The sequence below is a fragment of the Chiloscyllium punctatum genome, chromosome 13, assembly GCF_047496795.1.
Source record: "Chiloscyllium punctatum isolate Juve2018m chromosome 13, sChiPun1.3, whole genome shotgun sequence".
NCBI classification, from domain to species: domain Eukaryota; kingdom Metazoa; phylum Chordata; class Chondrichthyes; order Orectolobiformes; family Hemiscylliidae; genus Chiloscyllium; species Chiloscyllium punctatum.
In genome coordinates this window covers 106,606,542-106,626,741 of record NC_092751.1, presented here as the reverse complement: position 1 = coordinate 106,626,741, position 20,200 = coordinate 106,606,542, and the positions used below count along the sequence as shown (strand labels likewise).

At 43.8% G+C, this 20,200-nt stretch overlaps 1 protein-coding gene across 3 annotated transcripts; it reads left to right on the top strand.

Moving 5' to 3' along the window:
• The first annotated feature begins 563 nt into the window (after positions 1–563).
• Positions 564–18,517, top strand: pitx3 (paired-like homeodomain 3). 3 transcript variants are annotated; one of them, XM_072583567.1, is made up of 4 exons: positions 564–814; positions 6,176–6,316; positions 14,225–14,430; positions 17,142–18,517. In XM_072583567.1, exons 2-4 carry the CDS (start codon positions 6,190–6,192, stop codon positions 17,694–17,696), a joined length of 888 nt encoding a protein of 295 aa, XP_072439668.1. In that variant the 5' UTR covers positions 564–814; positions 6,176–6,189; the 3' UTR covers positions 17,697–18,517. The 3 variants fall into 3 exon arrangements, with proteins under 3 accessions (XP_072439668.1, XP_072439667.1, XP_072439669.1); XM_072583566.1 differs by lacking the exon at positions 564–814 and adding an exon at positions 2,064–2,782; XM_072583568.1 differs by lacking the exons at positions 564–814; positions 6,176–6,316 and adding an exon at positions 13,118–13,452.
• The last annotated feature ends 1,683 nt before the right edge of the window (positions 18,518–20,200 follow it).

Sequence of the window (20,200 nt, the reverse complement as noted above, 5' to 3'; positions counted from 1 at the left end):
TTGATTCATAGTCAAAATTGATTCAAGTTAACTCATATAGGGAAAGCAAACAACATTTAGTTTTTTTAAAATCAACTTATTATTACACACCTCTAGAGTGGGTAGGGCTTGAACTCAGGCCTACCTGGCCCAGAGGTAAGAGCAATAACCCCTACCAATGTTTATTACATGGCATTTAAGAAAATTGTAGACTTTGACCCAGTCCTTCGTGTCTTTATTGTGAATGTGCAGTGGACAACATTGACCGTGAAGTTGCCTGTACTCTCAGGGAGATCTGTTTCCCCTGAGATGAAATTTCAGAGTCGCCAGCCCGAGTTTATGAAATTAGCAACATCAGATGAATATCTTAAAAGGGCAGCTGCCTAAAATCGCTCCCTGTAGTCAGGCGTGTGTCTGAATTTCCGGCGGATAAATGAGCAGATTTGTCAAACCGTTCATAATGCGGAAGAAAGTAGATTCTGCAGGACAAAAAAAGCCTCCGCCTTAACCCCTACCCCCCCCCCCCCCCACCCCGGATCCCCATATTCACGGCTGTGTATTTGTTAATTGTCAGCCTTTAATGGCTTCATGCATAGACAGAGATTCAATCCAATCTCCCTCAACCCTCCTGAATGAATCAGAGGGGTTGGGACTTATAGTCTACTCGAGTGGGCTGGACCTCTCCGCTCACTCACAGTGGTCGCGTCGTTTCGTGGTTGCCGATGATATTGGCATAAAATCAATCCTTGCAGCATAGCTTGGCTTTCACCGAGACTCCTGGTGCAACTGTAAGGACCTGGCCGCGTGTTTTCGAAGGGGCTCTTAATTCTGACAGGTACAGCAACCACTAATCTTCGGTAAACTTATCCTATCCCCGGATTTACTCATTTAAAGAGGGATTTGTTATAAGTGATTGCTGGTATCGACTTGTTTCCATCGATAAATGCTTGAGTTTCTGCCTCTTGTTTTGTGCTTTGAGTTGCCGTTTGCATTTTGGGCGGCCGAGCTGTGTCGGTCATTGTGAATTCTCAATAACTCGTATCCGTATTTGTATGGGATATGTATAGAGTCATACATTTGAACGGATTATTGCTTCAGTCAGGAGATCTCCCAGAATTGAATCTATGATATATGGCTCAGCTTTATTGTGAATTACATGTGTTTTAGACAGCGCTTTGGGACTGTGCACATTGTTTAAAAGTGCTTCATTTCAGTGTCTGTTTGGGATTGTTGCTGAACTTTCCTAACGTCTGACCCTGTTAGCAATGATCCAAAAGCGCGAGATTGCCTGTGACTTATTCTCTTTAAAGACAGAATGACCTATTACCTTATGTCCAGGGCTCGCTATCAAGGCCTGTTAACAGGATATTTTGAGAATGATTAATGATCCACAGTTTACAACCGTTTCTCCATTTAGATCGAAAGCGAATTTTATTTCTCTTGGCTAATGTGTCAAAGAAAATTGGAAATATTCCGAAACGGATTGTTTTCCTTTCACTGAATGCTAAATTCCTCGTTTTAACTAACCAATAAAGTCAGCGGTCAGCTTCCCTTTTCAAGTCTGATACCTTAAGAGAGAAAAAAAACAATTTGACAGCAGGACGGAAACTCCATAACAATTACTCGGCCACTAACCCGAAACAGGTTTCAAACGGTAACTGTCAATTTCAACAATTTTGTGGATGAAGGGAGCATTGAAAGGGATGGGTGTACTTGAGAGTTGTTTCCAGACGTAAGATCTGAATAAAACACGTCAGACAGAGATTCCAGCCTCAAAGACGTTTGCAATAAATGTGAGATGTGTAAAAACACACCTTGAATACATGTCAAAAATGGATTCGATTGCTGGGTGTTTTTTTGTTTGTGAAATCTACTGATTTAATATGAAAGCATTCTTTTCCCCTGCCTGGCAAGAATATGACAGAATTGTTTTGCGCAGAAATAACATTCTTATGAAATTATGTCACCCTTTTTGCTTAGTGGGCAGCTGCAAATGCAACAATATGCATTCTTTGACCGAGCACGCGTCTAGAACCGTCAGAGCCACCACTTGACACGGCATTGAATAGTGTTCACATTATTACTTCTCTGACATTAACCAGGCCAATATTTTTTTTTAAAAACCTGACATCAAAAAGGCGCAGAAAATACCCTAAATCTCCAACTTTTATTTAAACCAAAAGAGATTTAGAAATCCAAGGCAGTTTAAAAAGATCGTTTCCAAAAAAAACCATGTAGTAATTTTAGAGATTTTTTTTGGTCCTTCCTAAAATTAATATGAGTTTGCCAATGTAAGTTAATACAGTCGCTTAATTCGGGGTGCTGCCGGGAACTCTACGTTTAGTGGAGCACAGCAAAGGGTTGGGGCAGATCGTTTGAAAGGGGGCTTGGTGCCTTGCACTTGTTTTCAATCCAGGTAGGCCCCAGAAGCGAACTGCTTGCTGTTTCGTCAGACAATGTAGATGCAGGCATTCCGCTGGCCGTGTATGGCTGGGCTGGGAACAAAAGGAATCTTTCACAATTGTGTCGAGCGGGTCCGAGTGGAAAATTGATGGCTGGCAGGTGCGCCTAAGCCACGGGAGACTCTGTATAAGACCCATAAGTTTACAGTACGGTTCCTGGAAGAGACAACGAGCAAGTTGGAGAAAGTACTCGAGACCACAAAGGGCGTCCTAAGAAGGAGGGAAATATCTCTATCCACACACAGAGGAATGGTCGCTCTCGCCCAGTAACTGTGAGCCTGGCAGGAAAATATAAGGAGTTTTTCAGTTCATAGTGACGCCGTGTTCACTAGCGATGACTGGTGAGTGTCTCCACACAACTCCGGGTACGCACGCGATGTGATTCGAAACAGATTGAGGCGAGTCCAGATAAATTTGCAACGAACGCAGTTCACACTTAACACCTAAATATTTATGGGAATATCAATTGCATTTCGAAGTAAATTTCTGTAGAAATGAGCCGATTGAATATCAATTTGCGCTTGTCACGCCAGCATTAGAACAAATTCACCGTCGATTATGAACGTATCATTGGTGCGTACTTATTTGAGAGAATATAAAAATCTGGCATAAAAGCAGCAAGTGCTGGACATACAAATATGTAATACTGTCCTCGAAGCGATAACTGCGTCGGTCTCCACTCCACAAAATGTTAGACATTTTGAATATAGCCAGCATCTTCGTTTTGCTCTCAGGCTTTTAAGGTAGAAGGGTCGATTATTTCTGCAAATACTTTCACACGATCTGCTCCCTTTTAAATATAAATGCACAGGCTCCGTTAAAGAAACCCCCATGAAACATCAGCTTGTCTCTGTAAGCGGGAGTTAGTCGCTTAAGTAAAACAAACCACACGATTAAAACTGGTGATTTTTTTTCTGCCAAAATAGACTGCAGTGGAGAAATGATACTTTGGAAATGTTTACATTTTAAAAAGGGAATCGGCGCGTGCAAACTGAACGGAGAGATCTCTTATGTTGTTCACCTTCCGTGAGGCTTTACAAAACGCGAGTTGTTTCAGTTGGAGCGGGTTGCTGCGAGTTTTTGAGACTAACGTTCATTATGACATTCACACGGGGCTGCTTTCCTTTCCAAAGGATTAATACCGGGCTCATTATCACAGACTGAGCGAACCCGGGATGGCAGCGAAGATAATTAATTTGAACGTTCTCAGGACAGTCATCAGAATCGGCTATAAGCCGGAACGAAACCCAGATACTGTGCGTGTTGTCGGCTCTGGCGCGTGTGCATTCGCTGCACAAAGTCCCAAAATATGTGTCTCTGGACAGTGAACCCTCCCGGACCACTTCATTAGAGAGAAGGAAAAATTATAATGTTAAAGAAAATGTAGAAAATAAGGACAGGGCCAGCAGTAAACTGGGAGATGGTGTTCATTCAGCAAACATCTCTCTTCCTTGCGATTAATCAGTTGGAGACTTCAAAATTCTTTCAATGATACATCTGCAAAAATACCCGCCGGTTGCAGTTCCGTTTGTTCCCTGTACCCAATATTATGCAACAGACCGTGAGGGCCATTGGCGTATTGGTCTGTAACCTCCTCCCACCTACCCCTCCACCCACCCACGGTCACCCCTCATTCCCAATACATTGAATTCACTCCACAACGACTTGGAACACGAATAAGCTCCGTCTCGTCTCAATATTGAATATTAATGCGTCCAAACAGATTGGATAATAAATGTGACTTGGAATTAAATGAAGTTGTTTCTGATCTGCATGACCCCCCACCCTGAGACAGGCAGCTCTGGCGAAAAGCAACGCGTCTGACAGACGCAATCAGATGCAAATAGGTGCAGAAGAGCTGAAATTATCATCAACAAACATTCCGTCAAATTTCCATCTGCTCCCTCTCCCTCTATATCTATATTGTATATATAAGGACAGCCCGGGAGGCGCCGCATTTTAATAAGTTATGGGACGGCAAATTGACACACATCTTAATCAAATCTTAATCCAAGAAATTAATTCACCGCGCGTTTATCATCTCTTCACTCTCTCTCTTTACTCCGTGGAAGGTGTTTTCTGATTGTATAAAACCATAGCTATGTCTCTGGTCGCAGGCGGAAGCATCTGACTTCATGAGGATATTCTGTTTATCCTGTTGGCTTTTTCCTATAAGTGACATTTTAAATACATCCTGAACCCAGGTTGGGGACAACACGTGTTCCGTTATTGTTTTACCCGAAGCCAAGACAGGGTGACCCTCGCTAGCACAGTATGGCAGCCTGGAGTTTCAGCACAATGAGTCTTTTGGATTGTATTTATTTAAAATGATATTAAAGTTTTGACGCCAGGTGCTGATTTCTCCACTCGCAGCTTGACAAATAAATGCTTCGACAAGGAATGAAAGAAAACAATTCGAACCCAGGAAACATCCCCATAGCTGAAATATGAAAGATGTATATTACAACAGTAGCAATACCTCAGAACGACAGAACGCATTTTTGGAATGTCCAGATGTTGTGACCGGCGCTATATACATTGTACAAACTCTATATAATTTGATGGTCAGAAGATCAAGCATTATTTCTAGCCTAAGTTTCGTCTTGTAAATACCTCAAAATACTTACTTAGGGATAAAATAATAATCGGGGCAATTGTCAAGAAGTTGTCATATGGTTTCAACCGAATGCAGTAGACAAAGCCAAACTCGATATTGAATTATACAAGTGTCATTCTGGGTGACAAAGCTTTTTATATAAATGTCGTTTCAAACCTTGGGGTTGCCGATCGACTTTACTGTCTGTATTTTTACTTCAGGGAGGAAAAATAACATATATTAATCTCCTATCGTACTATATCTCTCCGCGATATCGTTCAATAAATTATTTTATGGAATACAGTGACTGTTGTTTAGGCAAGTTTGAGGCACGTAGTAGTGGGAAAATGTTTCCCTATAACAAAAGAACCAAGCTTTCCGTTGTTGACTATGATAGAAAGGCACAGCAGTTAAATCAGCTCAGATTTCTCAGCTTCGACACGGCATCAATTGCAAATATACACAGCACAGACCCTAAACTAAATGACATCGTTGCAATAATCAAAAGCTGGGAATTCGCTCAGACTTTAATTCAGTCGTTTCGTTCTCAAGAGCGCGGTGCTCAATAACACACAAATAGTAACTAATCTTACAAAATGAATAAGTTCATTGATCGTTGGGACCAAAATATGGGCTATTTAATAGAGCGAAGGATTGCAAGCACAATCTCTTAACATATATTTTATTGTCTCTGAATGTTTACAAAATGAAACTGGTTTGATATTGACAACAAAGAAAACAGGTTGTCCACTACCTGGCAACATATCCGTTAAAGATGACCGAGATTTTAACGAATAGTTATAAAGAAGTAGAAACTATTTTACGAATCACAGCTGGGATTTGGGTAACCAATGATAGAAATATCCTTGTCAATATTCCGACTGCCCCTTTCCCGAGGCTCCCAACTAAATTTCAACCGGATCCAGAACTTGCGCAGGTACAACCATCCCAAATTCCAGTTTAGGAAAATGACTGATTCACAGGTGAGAATAGTCAAACCACTCTCATAGCATCATTGTGGATTGTTCCTCAAAGAGCCCGGTGCCAGTGCGTTGCATTTCGCCCAAGGCGCGTGTGTATTGGGGGAGCAGGAGTCTTTGGATTTGTTGATTATGAATCTGCCTTGTTCTTTCTGCAGGACAGGCTCATCGAATGGAATACAACCTGTCGGGCGGGGTTCTGACCGACTCGGACGCTCCTGATCACAGCCCTATGACTCTTTCGGACTCTGGGACCCCACAGCGAGAACCGATTTGTAAGACCCACCAGGAGAGCAGTGGTGAGTTTCTGAACATTTCTGAACACAATTACGGGTTAACTGCAGCTCATCAGAGGCAGGGCAGGTGGGAAGGTAGGCTGTTAAAAAATGAAAGGCGGAAACCTGAAAACAGCCTCCCTAAAGCGGGCTAATTACCGAAAGAAGGAAGGGTGGTGGATAATGAAGAGGATAAAAAGGCCTAAGAACTGAGGTCGTTTCAATTGTTGAAAATAACCCACTGTCAAACCTGGCGACCTCTAGTGGATGCCGGGGTGAGTGAAGGGTGTCAGGCCAGAGCGATTGCCCCCAGTATCTTTTTGGAGAAAGAAAAGACTTGCACTTATGTAGCGCCATACACGACCACTGGACCTCTCGAAGCATTTTACAGCTAATTTAGTATTTCTGAAGTATCGTTGTGTCGGAATGGGCAGTCAATTTGCGCACAGCAAGCTCCCACAAATAGCAGTGTGAGAATGACAACTTTTACTGCATCATGGTCCTCCGCCCTTTCTCGTGTTTGTAAAGTTAAAATACGTTGTCGCTGAACCTTATAGGTGAGCATTCACTTTGGTAAAGAATTCTCTTCCAGATATTTAATTATAAAATGCATAAAAGTACTTGGTGAGACAGTTCAAAGTTGACATTATATTGGATGCAAACTCAAATCGATTTTTCAGATCCTGGTTGTTATCCAAAAACTTTTAAAATTGCTGTTAATGTTTACTGTGCTTGTTACATGCTGATGATACAGACCGAGGCGGGTTTGCTCGCAGCTTTAGCTCCGGGCTCAAGGGTGAAGGGGCCAGTAGCCTCCGAGCCTTTGGGGTGAGCGAGCCCCAAGATAATAGGACCCTAGATAATACCGTTCGAGAAGAATTAAAGCAAGCCAGATTGAATTGAGAACAGAGGAGGTAGCCCTAATGGGTTAGGTGCAGATAAACCTGTCCCTATTTCATCATAACTCTGACATGATTGTGTCTGGATGCTCTGCCTGGCCTGGTTCAGCCCGCGCTCAGAGTTATAATTCTAGATTCAGTTGTCGGAGCTAAACACTTGCATTCGTTCTTAAGTAACGGCCCAAGGACATTGACAATCCGACCGAAGAAAAATAAAACGCTGCCGATGCTGGAAATCTGAAACAACCACAGAAAGTGCCGGAGAAACTCAGCAGGTCCAGCAGCATCCGTGGAGAGAGAGAGAAACCGAGTTAAGACTTGGGAGTCCAATCTGATTGCATTTTCGGAAGGGACTTCAGAACAAGTTCTGGGAGTTGAAAGCGAACAAGTTCTGAAGGAGACTCATCTTGGACTCGAGCATTATTTCTGATCCTCTTTACACAGGTGCTGACAGTCCTGCTGAGTATCTCCAGCAGCTTCGGTAAATTCTTTTGGAGATTTCAGAACACCCTAACCAATTTTGCCTCGGCGTCTGCGCTGAAACGGGGCTTTAACCTCTTGGTTTACGGTAACACGGGAGCTGGGGAACACGACTGTGAACCCAAGGGCACCCGTCCTGAAAACCTTTTGTCTTAAATGATCTTACTTGTGCCCTGCCTCCTCACTGTGGAAGGGGTTTGTTATGTCTCGATGCGGGAGGGGTGTTGGAGATTAACCGTGGAGTGCACCCTATGTGGTGAAAGAGACCGACTAAAAGCTACAGAAAGATATCAGCAAAATTAAAACATGAGATATTCTCGTTGCAATCCAATCCAATCGACCGCCCCGTTATGTTTTAAAAATTGCATTATATGAAATAATCTGGTGGAAGTGCAAAGGATTCTGACCCAGTAAAGAAAATATATAGCGCCGCTAGGAATTATGGAATAAAGACATCAGGTAGGAAGTGGGTTAAATCTCTGTGTAAGTCATAAGAATTTCCCACAAGAACTCCCAGAAGAACCAAAATTCATTTACACTTCTTTCCAAGTCTTTTTTTAAGGATCTCTCTGAGGTAACCCCACTCCCAGTTAGGACACATTCAATTTTATTCTGCTCACAAGTTGGTAGTTCCATTGAAATAATATTTTCATTCTGGAGCTGATAGTTCACTGTGGAATTTGTTCCGGATCAGGATCCTTAATGAACGGTGCAGTTTTTATTCGGCTGATAAACACGACCTATTAAAACGCAGAGCTGAAAAAGTGTTGCTGGAAAAGCGCAGCAGGTCAGGCAGCATCCAAGGAGCAGGAGAATCGACGTTTCGGGCATAAGCCCTTCTTCAGGAATATTCCTATTAAAACGCAGCTCAATATCCAAAGATAAGCATGTCCCGCTTTGGCATCGAAGTCTTGAAGTATTTCGATGTTAAACCTTAAACACACACACACACACACACACATAGACACCCCTACTCAAACAAAGGACTGCATTACAACCTCCTCAGATCTCCCTCCCGTACTGTTAACAGAGATATGAGAAACCGCGCTAGAAAATACACTCATCCCTGCCTTCAAGTGAAGATAATTGCTCTTTCCTTGCCTGCATTGACTCAAGAATATGGTCTGTTAAAAAAAGGTTCACCCCGAACAACACCCCCCCCCCCCCACACCCCAAGCCCCAGGGAGGCTACAAACTGCTCCCGCATTAAACACTTCCAGTTGGTGTCCAATTAATAAAGGTAAAATATTTCTCTATTTTAAAAATAAAGTCCTCTTTTATATTCCTATGTGTACACTGCAGACTACTGGCAAGGTCGAAATAGGCGTCGATTCCTTTCAAAATGGTCTTCCCAGTTTTAATGGGGATTAGTAGAAAAAGCCGGCTCTGTGGAGGATAGAATTGAACAAATCTCATCTTGCCGGGTGACTTTCGGATGTAAAATCCGTGGAGCACCACAATTTGGACATTTTTTCCCCTCTCTTCCCCAGCGCCGGGGGTAAGGTGCTCCAAACGAAGCAGATCCGACAGCTCGCAGCTTCAGAAGTGGGGTGGAGGGAGGGGGGAGAGGGGTTGTTTAATTGAATTGAAGCGAGTTGATTAAAAAGGGATTGACGGCGCCGCGATCTAGCACGCAATGAGCTCTCTGTTTAAAAACCATCAAAATATTTACTTTCCAAAAGCTAATCTTTCACTGACAGATCAGTCACATCTTTATTTGGTGGAGGTCTGGGCTCAAAGGGGCTGGGCAGAAGGGGGGGGGGTGTGAGGGGAGAGACAGAAAGAGAGAGAAAGGACCGCTCTGGTGGTTCAACAATAATAAGACATTACAAGCACAGAGGGTCTGTCATAATCTGTACCTCAAGTGGCCCCTATGATGTGTACTGAAATCTGCTGACCGTTTATACATTTACTTGGAAATTGACTGATACCTCTATTCTGTAGTTGACGGTTGAACACTAAACATGAACCGGATTATGCGACTTTCAAAGAGAGTTAAGATGTGTAAATCACTTAGAGCATTACTCCAGCGGTAACAGCTCGGCAACGAGAGGGAACACCCCAGAGTAAACATAGTTACAATACCTTGGTGTATCGTACACTCAGATACGAATCAAGACGGGAGTCAAAATTTTCGTTGGAGGAACGTTAGTAAATATATTCATACAAACAATTGTTTTACAAAATACCGACATTTCCCAAAGTGAGGCTCATTTTACACGTAAACTGCCGTGTTCCACACAGTTTGATCCGAAATAGTCTTACTTGGACAAAATTTTGCAGTTTTGCAGGAGCCTCCCCGTACAGCAGTGACATTTTAACACGCAGAGAACCGAAAGCGCCTGAGGAAGGGTCACAGCTCTGAAATATTAACTCTGTTTCTCTCTCCACAGATGCTGCCAGACCCGCTGAGTTTCTCCAGCAATTTCTGTTTTTGCACAATGTTAGTCCAACAAGACGAAAACATTGCCCTCAAAACTGCTGTATCTTGAAAGGGAAAAAAAATGACGGCTCGAAAATGTATTGTATTTGTTTTGAGTGAACCGACGACCCCGCTATCCCGGGTTTTAATTAACAGAACCTCAACTCTTAATGTTGAACGCGAGAAAATGCAGCCAGAACAAAAACAGAAATTGCTGGAGAAACTCGGCAGGTCTGACAGCATCAGTGGAGAGAGAAAATTTGTTAATGTTTCAAGTCCAGTGACCCTTCTCCAGAAACTGTAAACTAGCTTCCTTCTTACAATCGTTCTGATTACTCTGGGGGCAACATGGAAAGGGAGAGAGTGAGTGAGTGGATGGAGCCCTGACTCTGACGGCCCAGTTCTTCACATCCGATTCACTTCGATGCTTTCAGACCAGAATTAAATAAATACTAAACCCCTCTCTCCTTTCCAATGTCGTTGGATTATCGAAATTAAAATGCATGTGCACTCGATGGTTATGACAAACCCAAATCGATCAAGTATCCTCTCAGGTGGGAGTTGTTTTCCAATAAGGTTGGTTTTACAATGACCATCCCCGGGGCATTTACACTTCCAGTTCGTGTTTAGACTGTGCGCTTATATTTGTAAGGGTAAAAACAATGACTGCAGATGCTGGAAACCAGATTCTGGATTAGCGGTGCTGGAAGAGCACAGCAGTTCAGGCGGCATCCAAGGAGCAGTAAAATCGACGTTTCGGGCAAAAGCCCTTGCCCGAAACATCGATTTGACTGCTCCTCGGATGCTGCCTGAACGGATGTGAGCTTATATTTGTAAGACAATCTTATCAAATATTGCTTCGCCCTTAGCGTTTGCATCATTCTGGGCTAAACAGGTAACACCAATAAACGCACAGCAATAACCCAGTCCATGAACATGCCAGATTCTCTTGAGAGAGTCTATTGTCCACAGACTGTAAATGTTACTACAAGCGATCATCGATTGTGTTGATCGTGTTACTTTTAATTATTCAATTTAAAAAAACACACACAACATAAGAGAGTATAGTCCTCTTGTCCGTTAGACAGTATGTAGATAGTCCAATCTTTTAGAAGGAGCGCAGTGCCCAGATTGCGAATTTTGAAAACAATGTCGAGATCTGGTTGTTTGTTTGACGGACGTTCTCCAGGTTTTAACCTTCCGCATGATTGAAAAGCATTTGCGGCGGGACCTCTGGGACTTTGGAATGTGAATACTTTAAATCGAGTTAAAATAACCTTCAGTTTATGAACAAATGCCAGAAGCACTCCCCAGAGTGAGTTTACAGTCAGAGAGACAGTAGCAAATATTGAACAAGAAGATATTGTGACTGCTTTTGTAAATAGCCGCTATCTAGGGAAACTGGCATTTAGGAATATTTCGCTAAATTTCCCTCTAGCCACACGAACATCAAATATTATGACTGTACACCATGAACATTAACTTGCCCGCTCCTCAAAGAAAATACTCATTTCCGTTGAAGATACAGGAAGGATTCAATCTGTTCCATTTATCATTTTCACCCCCAAGTGAAGAATTGATTTCAGAATGGAGAGTAAAGACCAAGAAATTATTGTCTTGCAGTAAACAAAATAGTTCAAACATCGACAGACACCGAGACGAGCAAAGCGACGTTTGCTGAAAATTTGTCGATAGATATGCGAAAAGTTGACTTTTAAAAGAGTAAAATCAGGAATTGCGGCAATTCTCACCTGTAGATGCTGGCGCCGCGGACTTTCACATCATAAATTCTTTTCAAGCTAATATCCACTGGGAGATTTGATGGTACTTTTGCTGATACGACGTGATAATCTGATGCCATAAAAAAGCCACCTGCGTATCCAGGCTTAAACTTTAACTAAAAATAAAGAGGCCACACTGACCGAGCAGCGGGGACACTCTCTGAGAAAGGTGCACAGTGTTGTAGCTGCTGACATTCTCCACCAAAAAAGTTTTCCACCCAAGTTGAAGTTTCTCCCTCTATAGGTGATCTGTAACCGCCCGTGCAAAAGCACCGGAAACTGCACAGACCCCAAATAATGGTCGTGGACAGAGGTTTCTGATGGTATTTGTAAGGCTCAGTTTTTTTGATGGTCGAAATTCAGTTTGCATCATTACTGATCAGGTTTAAAATATCAATGAAGGTCCAAAACTAAAAAGCGATGGGCTTGTCATAAAAATGATTCCAACGCTCCGGGGATGTTTATTTATTCCTTTTTGTTTATATATTTAAAAAATCATTTCACAGGCTTCACTTATCAGCAGGTAAACCAAAATGGCCTCGTCCTTGAACTCTTCTAAAGGGAGATATCTATGAATTGGATGGGGTTTTTTCCAAACAGGAACATTAAATCCCTCCGTTCAATGGAAGTTGCCGTTTCTAGCTGTTAGTTTCCACCGAATTTCCTGAAAGAGCGACAACAGGATGAAAACTGCCCTCATTGTGAAGAGTTACAATGGTGCCTGTATGTTGCAGTGAAAGTGCATATATTATAAAAAAGAGATACAAGTCATCACTTTCTTCAATTAATCAAAGTAAAACCGCCACTAGGAATGGAGTGAGCCGGTGTAAAGCGCGAAGAGGAATAATGCAAACGATATTTGGTGCCTCCGAAAGTACAAACAGTTCATAAATTCTAAGGAGGGCTGAGCATATTTTGTTTTTTGCCCTCTTCCTGCAGTTAATTCCTCCCAGATTCGGGGTGGTGGGGGGTGGGGGGTGAGCGCTGGGAATGTCATTGGGAGCCCTTATTTATTCCAGGTTTTCTGGTATTTTTACACCGCCCACCCCCCACCCTCCCGTCTCCCAGGAAGCTCAGGGTTTCTGACAGTCATACCGTGTCAGCTTTCCAGCATGCATCACCGGCGGACCCGCCTTGACCCGCTCCTCACAATAAGGAGGGGTCTGAGGGTTCATCTCTTGCTCATTTATAACTGCCCCCGAAGCTAAGCCTTTAATAAACACGAGTTAGAGGGAAGGCGGCGAACAGGGGGGTCCTCATACCTGCCCTTGTCAGCCTGTCTGAGCCAGGGATTTACTTGGAACTAAACGGATACCCTCTGTGGGGTCCCGAGATTGGGAGAAGCTTTCCTGACTTGGGGAAGTGACAGAGCGCAAGGCACGTTTACTTTTCATTTTTAAAAAGGTTTAAGGCGAAGTTTTAAGCCAAAATTGAGCCGCAGGAGGAAAAGGCTAGCATTTGAGATTTATCTGTCTGGCGTTGTGGTTTGCAAAATGTCATCTAGCGTTCAGACATTCCGCGCCCATAAAGGACAATTCACCGAACAACTGGTCAACAACCGCAAAAGCCAATGTGCAGGTAGGAATGGACCCGATCCCCTTAGACACCAATGATTCAGTCGGTTCAGGGGGACTGGGTGGAAATAAATTGTTGATAAAGTAAGGCAGCATTCTCCTCTGTCCCTGTCTTTATCATTAACTATTGATCAAAGAACGGAGTCTGGAGGGAGGGGTCGTCGGGGGAGTGGGTGGGTTGGGACGTGTGGGGAAGGGGATCGAGGCGAAAAGTCATTAGCATAATTTGTCTTCAGTCCGGACATTCTAAACTGCACCTTTAAAACAACACGACCTTTCAAAATGACAGAATATTCTTCATCGAGTTGTACTGCAACCGAAGTAAAGATGAACGCAAAGGTTAGACCTGCGCTAATAGAAATTAATATTTGCTTTTGAACGGTTCCCCTCCCCCTCCCTCCTTTCTCTGGTGTCCTTTCGGCCCATCCTGGTGACTGACTGTAATTTTAACTCGCCTGGCACTTTCCAAACCAAATGATCTATTCTTTCAAACCCTCAAACAAAAAACCGCGAGTAGCGATTTGTAACTCACACAAATGCATTGTCAACAAGGTAAAATATCTGAGGCTGAGATACCTTTGCTTAGTTGGTACCTGGAGAATCTTACTGCCGTCAGAGCGTTGGTGCTGTCAGTTAGAAGACAGGCAGCTGCATTTATTAATTAAACACTGATCCTCCAAATAAACAGGCGGATTTCTGCAAGTGTCGCGCGATTGTTTTGTTTGTTAAGGGCCAGGGTTCAGGATTAATTCAGAGCATCCCGCTTCCTGCTGCAGATAATGAGAAAACCCAGCAAAATCAAACAGATGAGTCGGATTCCAAGGACCCCTCCATCAAGAAAAAGCAGAGGCGCCAAAGGACACACTTCACAAGCCAACAACTGCAGGAACTGGAGGCAACTTTTCAAAGAAACCGATACCCGGATATGTCGACCAGGGAGGAGATAGCTGTCTGGACGCATTTGACCGAGGCACGAGTGAGGGTAAGGCCATCTGGAATCAAATATCAATTTTAGACTCTGAATATAGCCGAGTATTGCACTGAGTGCGAATGAAAGGCTTGTGTCTGCCCGCACGCCACGTTAGCGCACTATGGTGGATTTCAAATGATCGATAGAGAAATTGTACAAGGTAAAGGAGACAACAAATTCCTTAAACCTACCCAATCTACAAGACACACCTGATCCTTTACCCACGACATCCAGTCAGGTCGCCATAGCCTGACCAGGCCATAGGCTGCTCTCTCACGATAGAGAGACGATTATGGTGATGTAACCCGAGGCTCACCATGCCTCAAATCAGGGGAGAGGTTGAGATGGTGAGTTTTACATGATAACCTCAGTCGCTGGATTAAAAATCACACAACACCAGGTTATAGTCCAACCGGTTTACTTGGAAGCACTAGCTCTCGGAGCGCTGCTCCTTCATCAAGTGGTTGTGGAGTATCTAATGAAGGAGCAGCGCTCCCAATACACCTGTTGGACTGTAACCTGTGATTTTTAAAAAAACTTTATACACCCCAGGCCAGCACGGCATCTCCAAATCAGCGGCTGCGGGGATTGAACCCATGCCATTAGCATCACTGTGCTTCACACGCCAACCTTCCTAAAGCATCATTGATCTGTAAGGCATAACTCACCCCCAATATGTAGCCGATCCTGAAGACATTTCTCATCCCAATACATAGCCGGTCCTTTTAACCCTAACATATATCTGTTCCCCAGGACACACAGTTGTCTAAGAAACGCTGGAACCCTATATTCCAAGGAATCAACTCATTTTCCTGTGATCGTTGCTGGTGGATAATTTGGTTGATCCAGCGTGTCACAGAGAGTCAGGTTTCTGATCAAATCCCACCGCTCCCATGGCGTTCCCAATTATTCATTATTTCCCCAGGCCGGGCACTGCACATAGGGCTGGCCATACTCTTCAGGCCCCCAAATAATTTCCATGTCATGTGATTGATTCAGACCCTGTTGGAATCTGTGTAATTACAACAACTGATAGATCAGGTACTTGATGGATCAGGGCCTGACCATTTGATATTTACCAACACTGAATATCTCGATCCAAGCCCTGACAATTATTGGCCATCTCTCAAGAGGAGCTCAGATTCTCCTGCTCCTCGGATGCTGCCTGGCCTGCTGTGTTTTTCCAGCACCACATTTTTCAACTCTGGTCTCCAGCATCTGCAGTCCTCACTTTCTCCGAGCTCAGAGTGCCCAAGTAAAATATGAAACCCCCAATGAGGGTGCATAACAAGGCAATCCTGTAAAATCTTCAGGAAATGCATGTTTCTAGATCATTTAGCCGCCTAATCCAAGCTGTTTCCTGTATGTCGACTCGTGATTAACGGCGGGGATTTGTGATTAAACCTTGCATTATAAATGAGAGAACAGGTTTCATCAGCAGCTTTAATAATATGTTGTGTTCTCTCTCAAATGATAAGAAAATAGAAATCAGACGTTATAGCTATCTACCAATTATTCCGATTCGTGTTGCATTTTGGAGTAAACCTGGACCTGACTCGGGCTGAGAGTGTCAGGGGTTGGATACGGGTTGATGTCCATTATGTAATTTTGACAACCGATTCACAGAGAATTTTACCTCGAAATGGGATAACATCCTTTTTTTATTTAAAGAAAAAATAAAGTTATTGTGATCTGGAAAGTGTTGCCTCAAAGGACGGCGGAAGGAGATTCAACAGGAACTTTCAAAAGGAAACTGGATAAATATAGGGAAAGGGAAAGCATACCCTAGTTCCACAGGGCCGGAGTGGGCCGCACTGCCGTTCCAATCAGCTCCATCACGCAGTACGGTCAGGGCTGTCCCCGCTTTCTCCACACCCCATCTGATCACTTTGGCCCCCCAAGAACTATACCTAAGTCGTTCCTGAAAACATTCAATATTTTGTGACGCCCTTTCTGTGACAGAGAAGTCCACAGGCTCACCACTCACTGGGTGAAGAAATTTATCCTCATCTCAGTCCTAAATAGCCTACTCTATCCCTATGCTGTGCCCCTCTGGCCACGAGGAGCATCCTCCTGCATTTACCCTGTCCAGTCTTGTTACAGTTTTACAGGTTTCTATGAGACCCCCACCCCTACAATTCTTCTAATCCCCCGGTGAAGAGAGTCCGAACTGGAGCGAGCCCATGTCTGTGCTATGGATGATGCTTATGTTGCAATTTGTTCTTGGATTCAGTTTGGGTTCGAAGTCGTTGCTATCCTGCCCATTCTCGTTACCACAATGCCGACCAAGACATTCATGTCGAGGCTAAAACTAAGTGAGGCCGGAGTGGTCTGTCACAAAAACAAAAACAGTGCTGGAGAAACTCAGTAGGTCTGGTAGTACTTGTGGGGAGAGAAACAGAGTTAACTATTCGAGTCCAGTGACCCTTCCTCAGAGTATCAATGGCCATTTCTGTTTTTGTTCGGACCTCCAGCTTGTGTAGTTCTCTGTTTAATCTGTGACAGAAACAGGAAGGATGTTTGTATATGGAGCCAAACATACTCTGGACCGGACCCGAAACATTAACTTCGATTTCTCTGCACAGATACTGCGAGACCTGCTGAGCTTTTCCAGCAAATTCTGTTTTTGTTTATAATCTGAACGTCGATTTTAGCCGATGACTGGTTTTGTAGTGACCCGCGGGCCAGGCCAGCGTTAATGAAGTGTTTCCTGTCTGATCCAGGTGTGGTTTAAAAATCGCAGGGCCAAGTGGAGGAAAAAGGAGCGGAATCAACAGGCCGAGCTGTGCAAAAATGGGTTCGGCGTCCAGTTCAACGGAGTCATGCAACCGTACGATGACATGTATTCCGGCTACTCCTACAACAACTGGGCTACCAAGAGTCTGACCAGCAGTCCCCTGTCCGCCAAGAGCTTCCAATTCTTCAACTCCATGAACGTCGGCCCCTTGTCCACACAGCCCATGTTCTCTCCCCCCAGCTCGATCTCTTCCATGACCATGCCTGCCTCCATGGTTCCTTCGGCGGTGCCCGGGAGCAGCCTGAATAATTTAAACAGCTTGAACAACCTTAACAGCCCCAGCCTCAACTCGGCCATGACCGCGGGCGCCTGCCCTTATGCATCTTCCGCCAGTCCCTACTCGTACCGAGATACCTGCAACTCAAGCCTCGCCAGCTTGAGACTCAAGGCCAAACAACACACCAATTTCGGCTACCCGGGAGTCCAGAACCAAGTGTCCAACCTAAGTCCGTGTCAATATGCCGTGGACAGACCTGTATGAGCCTAATGGTTGTTGTTAACCTTCGGTTTCAACCTAAATATATGACCTTTGACCCCCCTCAATGTGCATCACCAGTCCCTTGACAGCGCTGGCTAAAACGATGTTTGTCCCATTGAGAAGACAGCTTCCCATTTCACCTTGGACAGGTTTAGAACTTCCATGAAAAGAGTGTTAAACTCGTCACTATCGCAGACAAAAATAAATTGTTAATGATATACAATCCAAAATATGCTTGACCATTACAATCCGCCTTCTAGGTTGTAATGTGGGGTCTCCTGTATATATAATGAACTTTTTTTGTTTTCCTTTTGTATGTGAAATAATTATCTATAAAGTAGTGTTTTTAAAGGTTAAAAGAAAGCATGTCCTCTAACTGCATATCTATGATCACTTGACTTGCGCCTTGGTTAATAGATTAGGAATGGAAAGACTGACCTGTTATGAATGACTCACTGTTGTATATCCTCGCACAGTCTCTCTCATGTAGTCCCGCACCGCCGCACTATTCCTTCTCACAAATCGACCTTTCATGCATTTTTAATTCAGCGCCTCACCAGCGTTTGACCACAGGTCCATATCCCTTTCAACACATCCCCACTTTGTAATCTTAGATTTGCTGCAGGTTAATGGGCTCGTTTTTCTGTGGGTCTTTCCTTAATTTGTCGAGTTATGAATATTTGTAACGGTTTGGCTTGATGCTGGCAGCTCGAGCATTTCTCATTTAAATCTACTGTGCGCGTCAATCTCCAAAAAGGCCAAAGTTTACAGACAAGATAGCTTGATTTGCACTCTGGCTAATGCTTAATAAACAGATTCTACAATGTGTGTCTACGATATCTTATTCTTGAGAGGCCGTACCACCGCCTAGGGAGTGTGTATCTGGCTTTTGTTTTGAGACATTTCCAAATGGGTTTATAGAAATGACCCATTCACTGAGCTTAGAAAATACATAATCGTCCCGGTTGCTGTCGGTCATGGCAGCGGCCGCATTATCTGTCAAACGCGACATGAGCGAGAAAATACGACCCGACTTAAAACCGTTGCAAGGAGACATTATAGCTGCCCCAGTCTGCAGAGCGTTTGTAAAAATTAATTCAGATTGCCTTTGTTTAGACTCTGCAACCAATAGTGTCCAATAGTGAAGGTTTACTATCAGAAACTCTGCTCTGTTATCCTCTCCGAAGGATTAAAAAAGTCGATAAAGACTACATCTGTAAGTGTTCCCCACAAACCAACGCTAGCGTGTGTCAAAGACAATCTGTCAGACGCATTATGTCAATGTTGTACGATTTCTGCCTGTTCGTAGCAAGTTGGACAGATTCAAAGAGACTTGTAGGGAATTATATTAGGGGCTATATTTTCGTTGCAACTTGCTATAGACTAGTATGATACGACATAAAGAATTGCAAGAAGACATATTCCGAGTATGAAATGACGATATATTTATAATAATTCCTTAGCACTGCGGGCTGTCATTGGTACCAGCAAACCCTGCTTCGTTAAAACATTTATATACAGAAAAAAATAAATACTAAAGTCTGAACCTAATTATCCAAACACGGAAGTACACTTGTGCTGAATTTTGACCGAGGCATTATTTTCAAAATTGTAACAAATCATGTTCATCTGGATATGTACTTAAAGGTGGATTTTCAATACTTAGTTGCAATTATGCATAAACCGGTGTTCATTTTATCTCTTCCATATTTATTCTGTCATATGAGCCATTCTAACTCAAATGCACAATTTTGCTGGATTTTTTACGATGCCATTGGTCTTCGGAAGATAGGCTGTTAGAGCCGGGTGCTGCTTCAGCCCTCCGGTGGGCTGCTCTCTCACCAGAGACGGAGGTAACTAGTGGGGGGTCACTACACCTCAGGAGAGGTTGATGAGGGTTAGTCCTTCACGGTAACCTGAGCTGGTGCAGGAAGCGTTCGCATCGCTTTGTCAAACCAGCCGTCCAGCCAACTGAGCTTAATGACGCCACCCCATCACTTCTCGAGCTCTCACTTGTACCGGGCCAAATTAGGATGACCTCACAAGCAGCGTGAATACAAAAGTGAACAGGAACGTCCACCTTCAAATGCTCAGAGATATTCACCCCAACATGGAATTGGGTGAGAACTTGTATTTACGTAACGCCAACCCTCTGAAGCATCCTTCAATATTTCCCCTCCATTCCGACTGAGATGAAAATGGACCCTGTGTAAGGTGGTGGACCCCTTTAGGCTTTCTGTGCACAGCAGGATCCCACCAACAGCAATGAGGTGAATCACCTGCTAGCGGTGTAGGCAGGACACTCAGCAAGCACTCTTTTCTCTCTCTCTAAACAGTCCCATCCCACCCGCCCAATGCTACAATGCCATTCTCTCTAAACCACCGCCGACACTGCCAATGAGTTATTTGGAAACCTCCGACTTGCACTTGATGACTCCACCCTCTTCCCCTCCACGACCCTTCATTAGCTTTCCACTTCGTCAATACTCAGAAGCGAGTATTGCCAC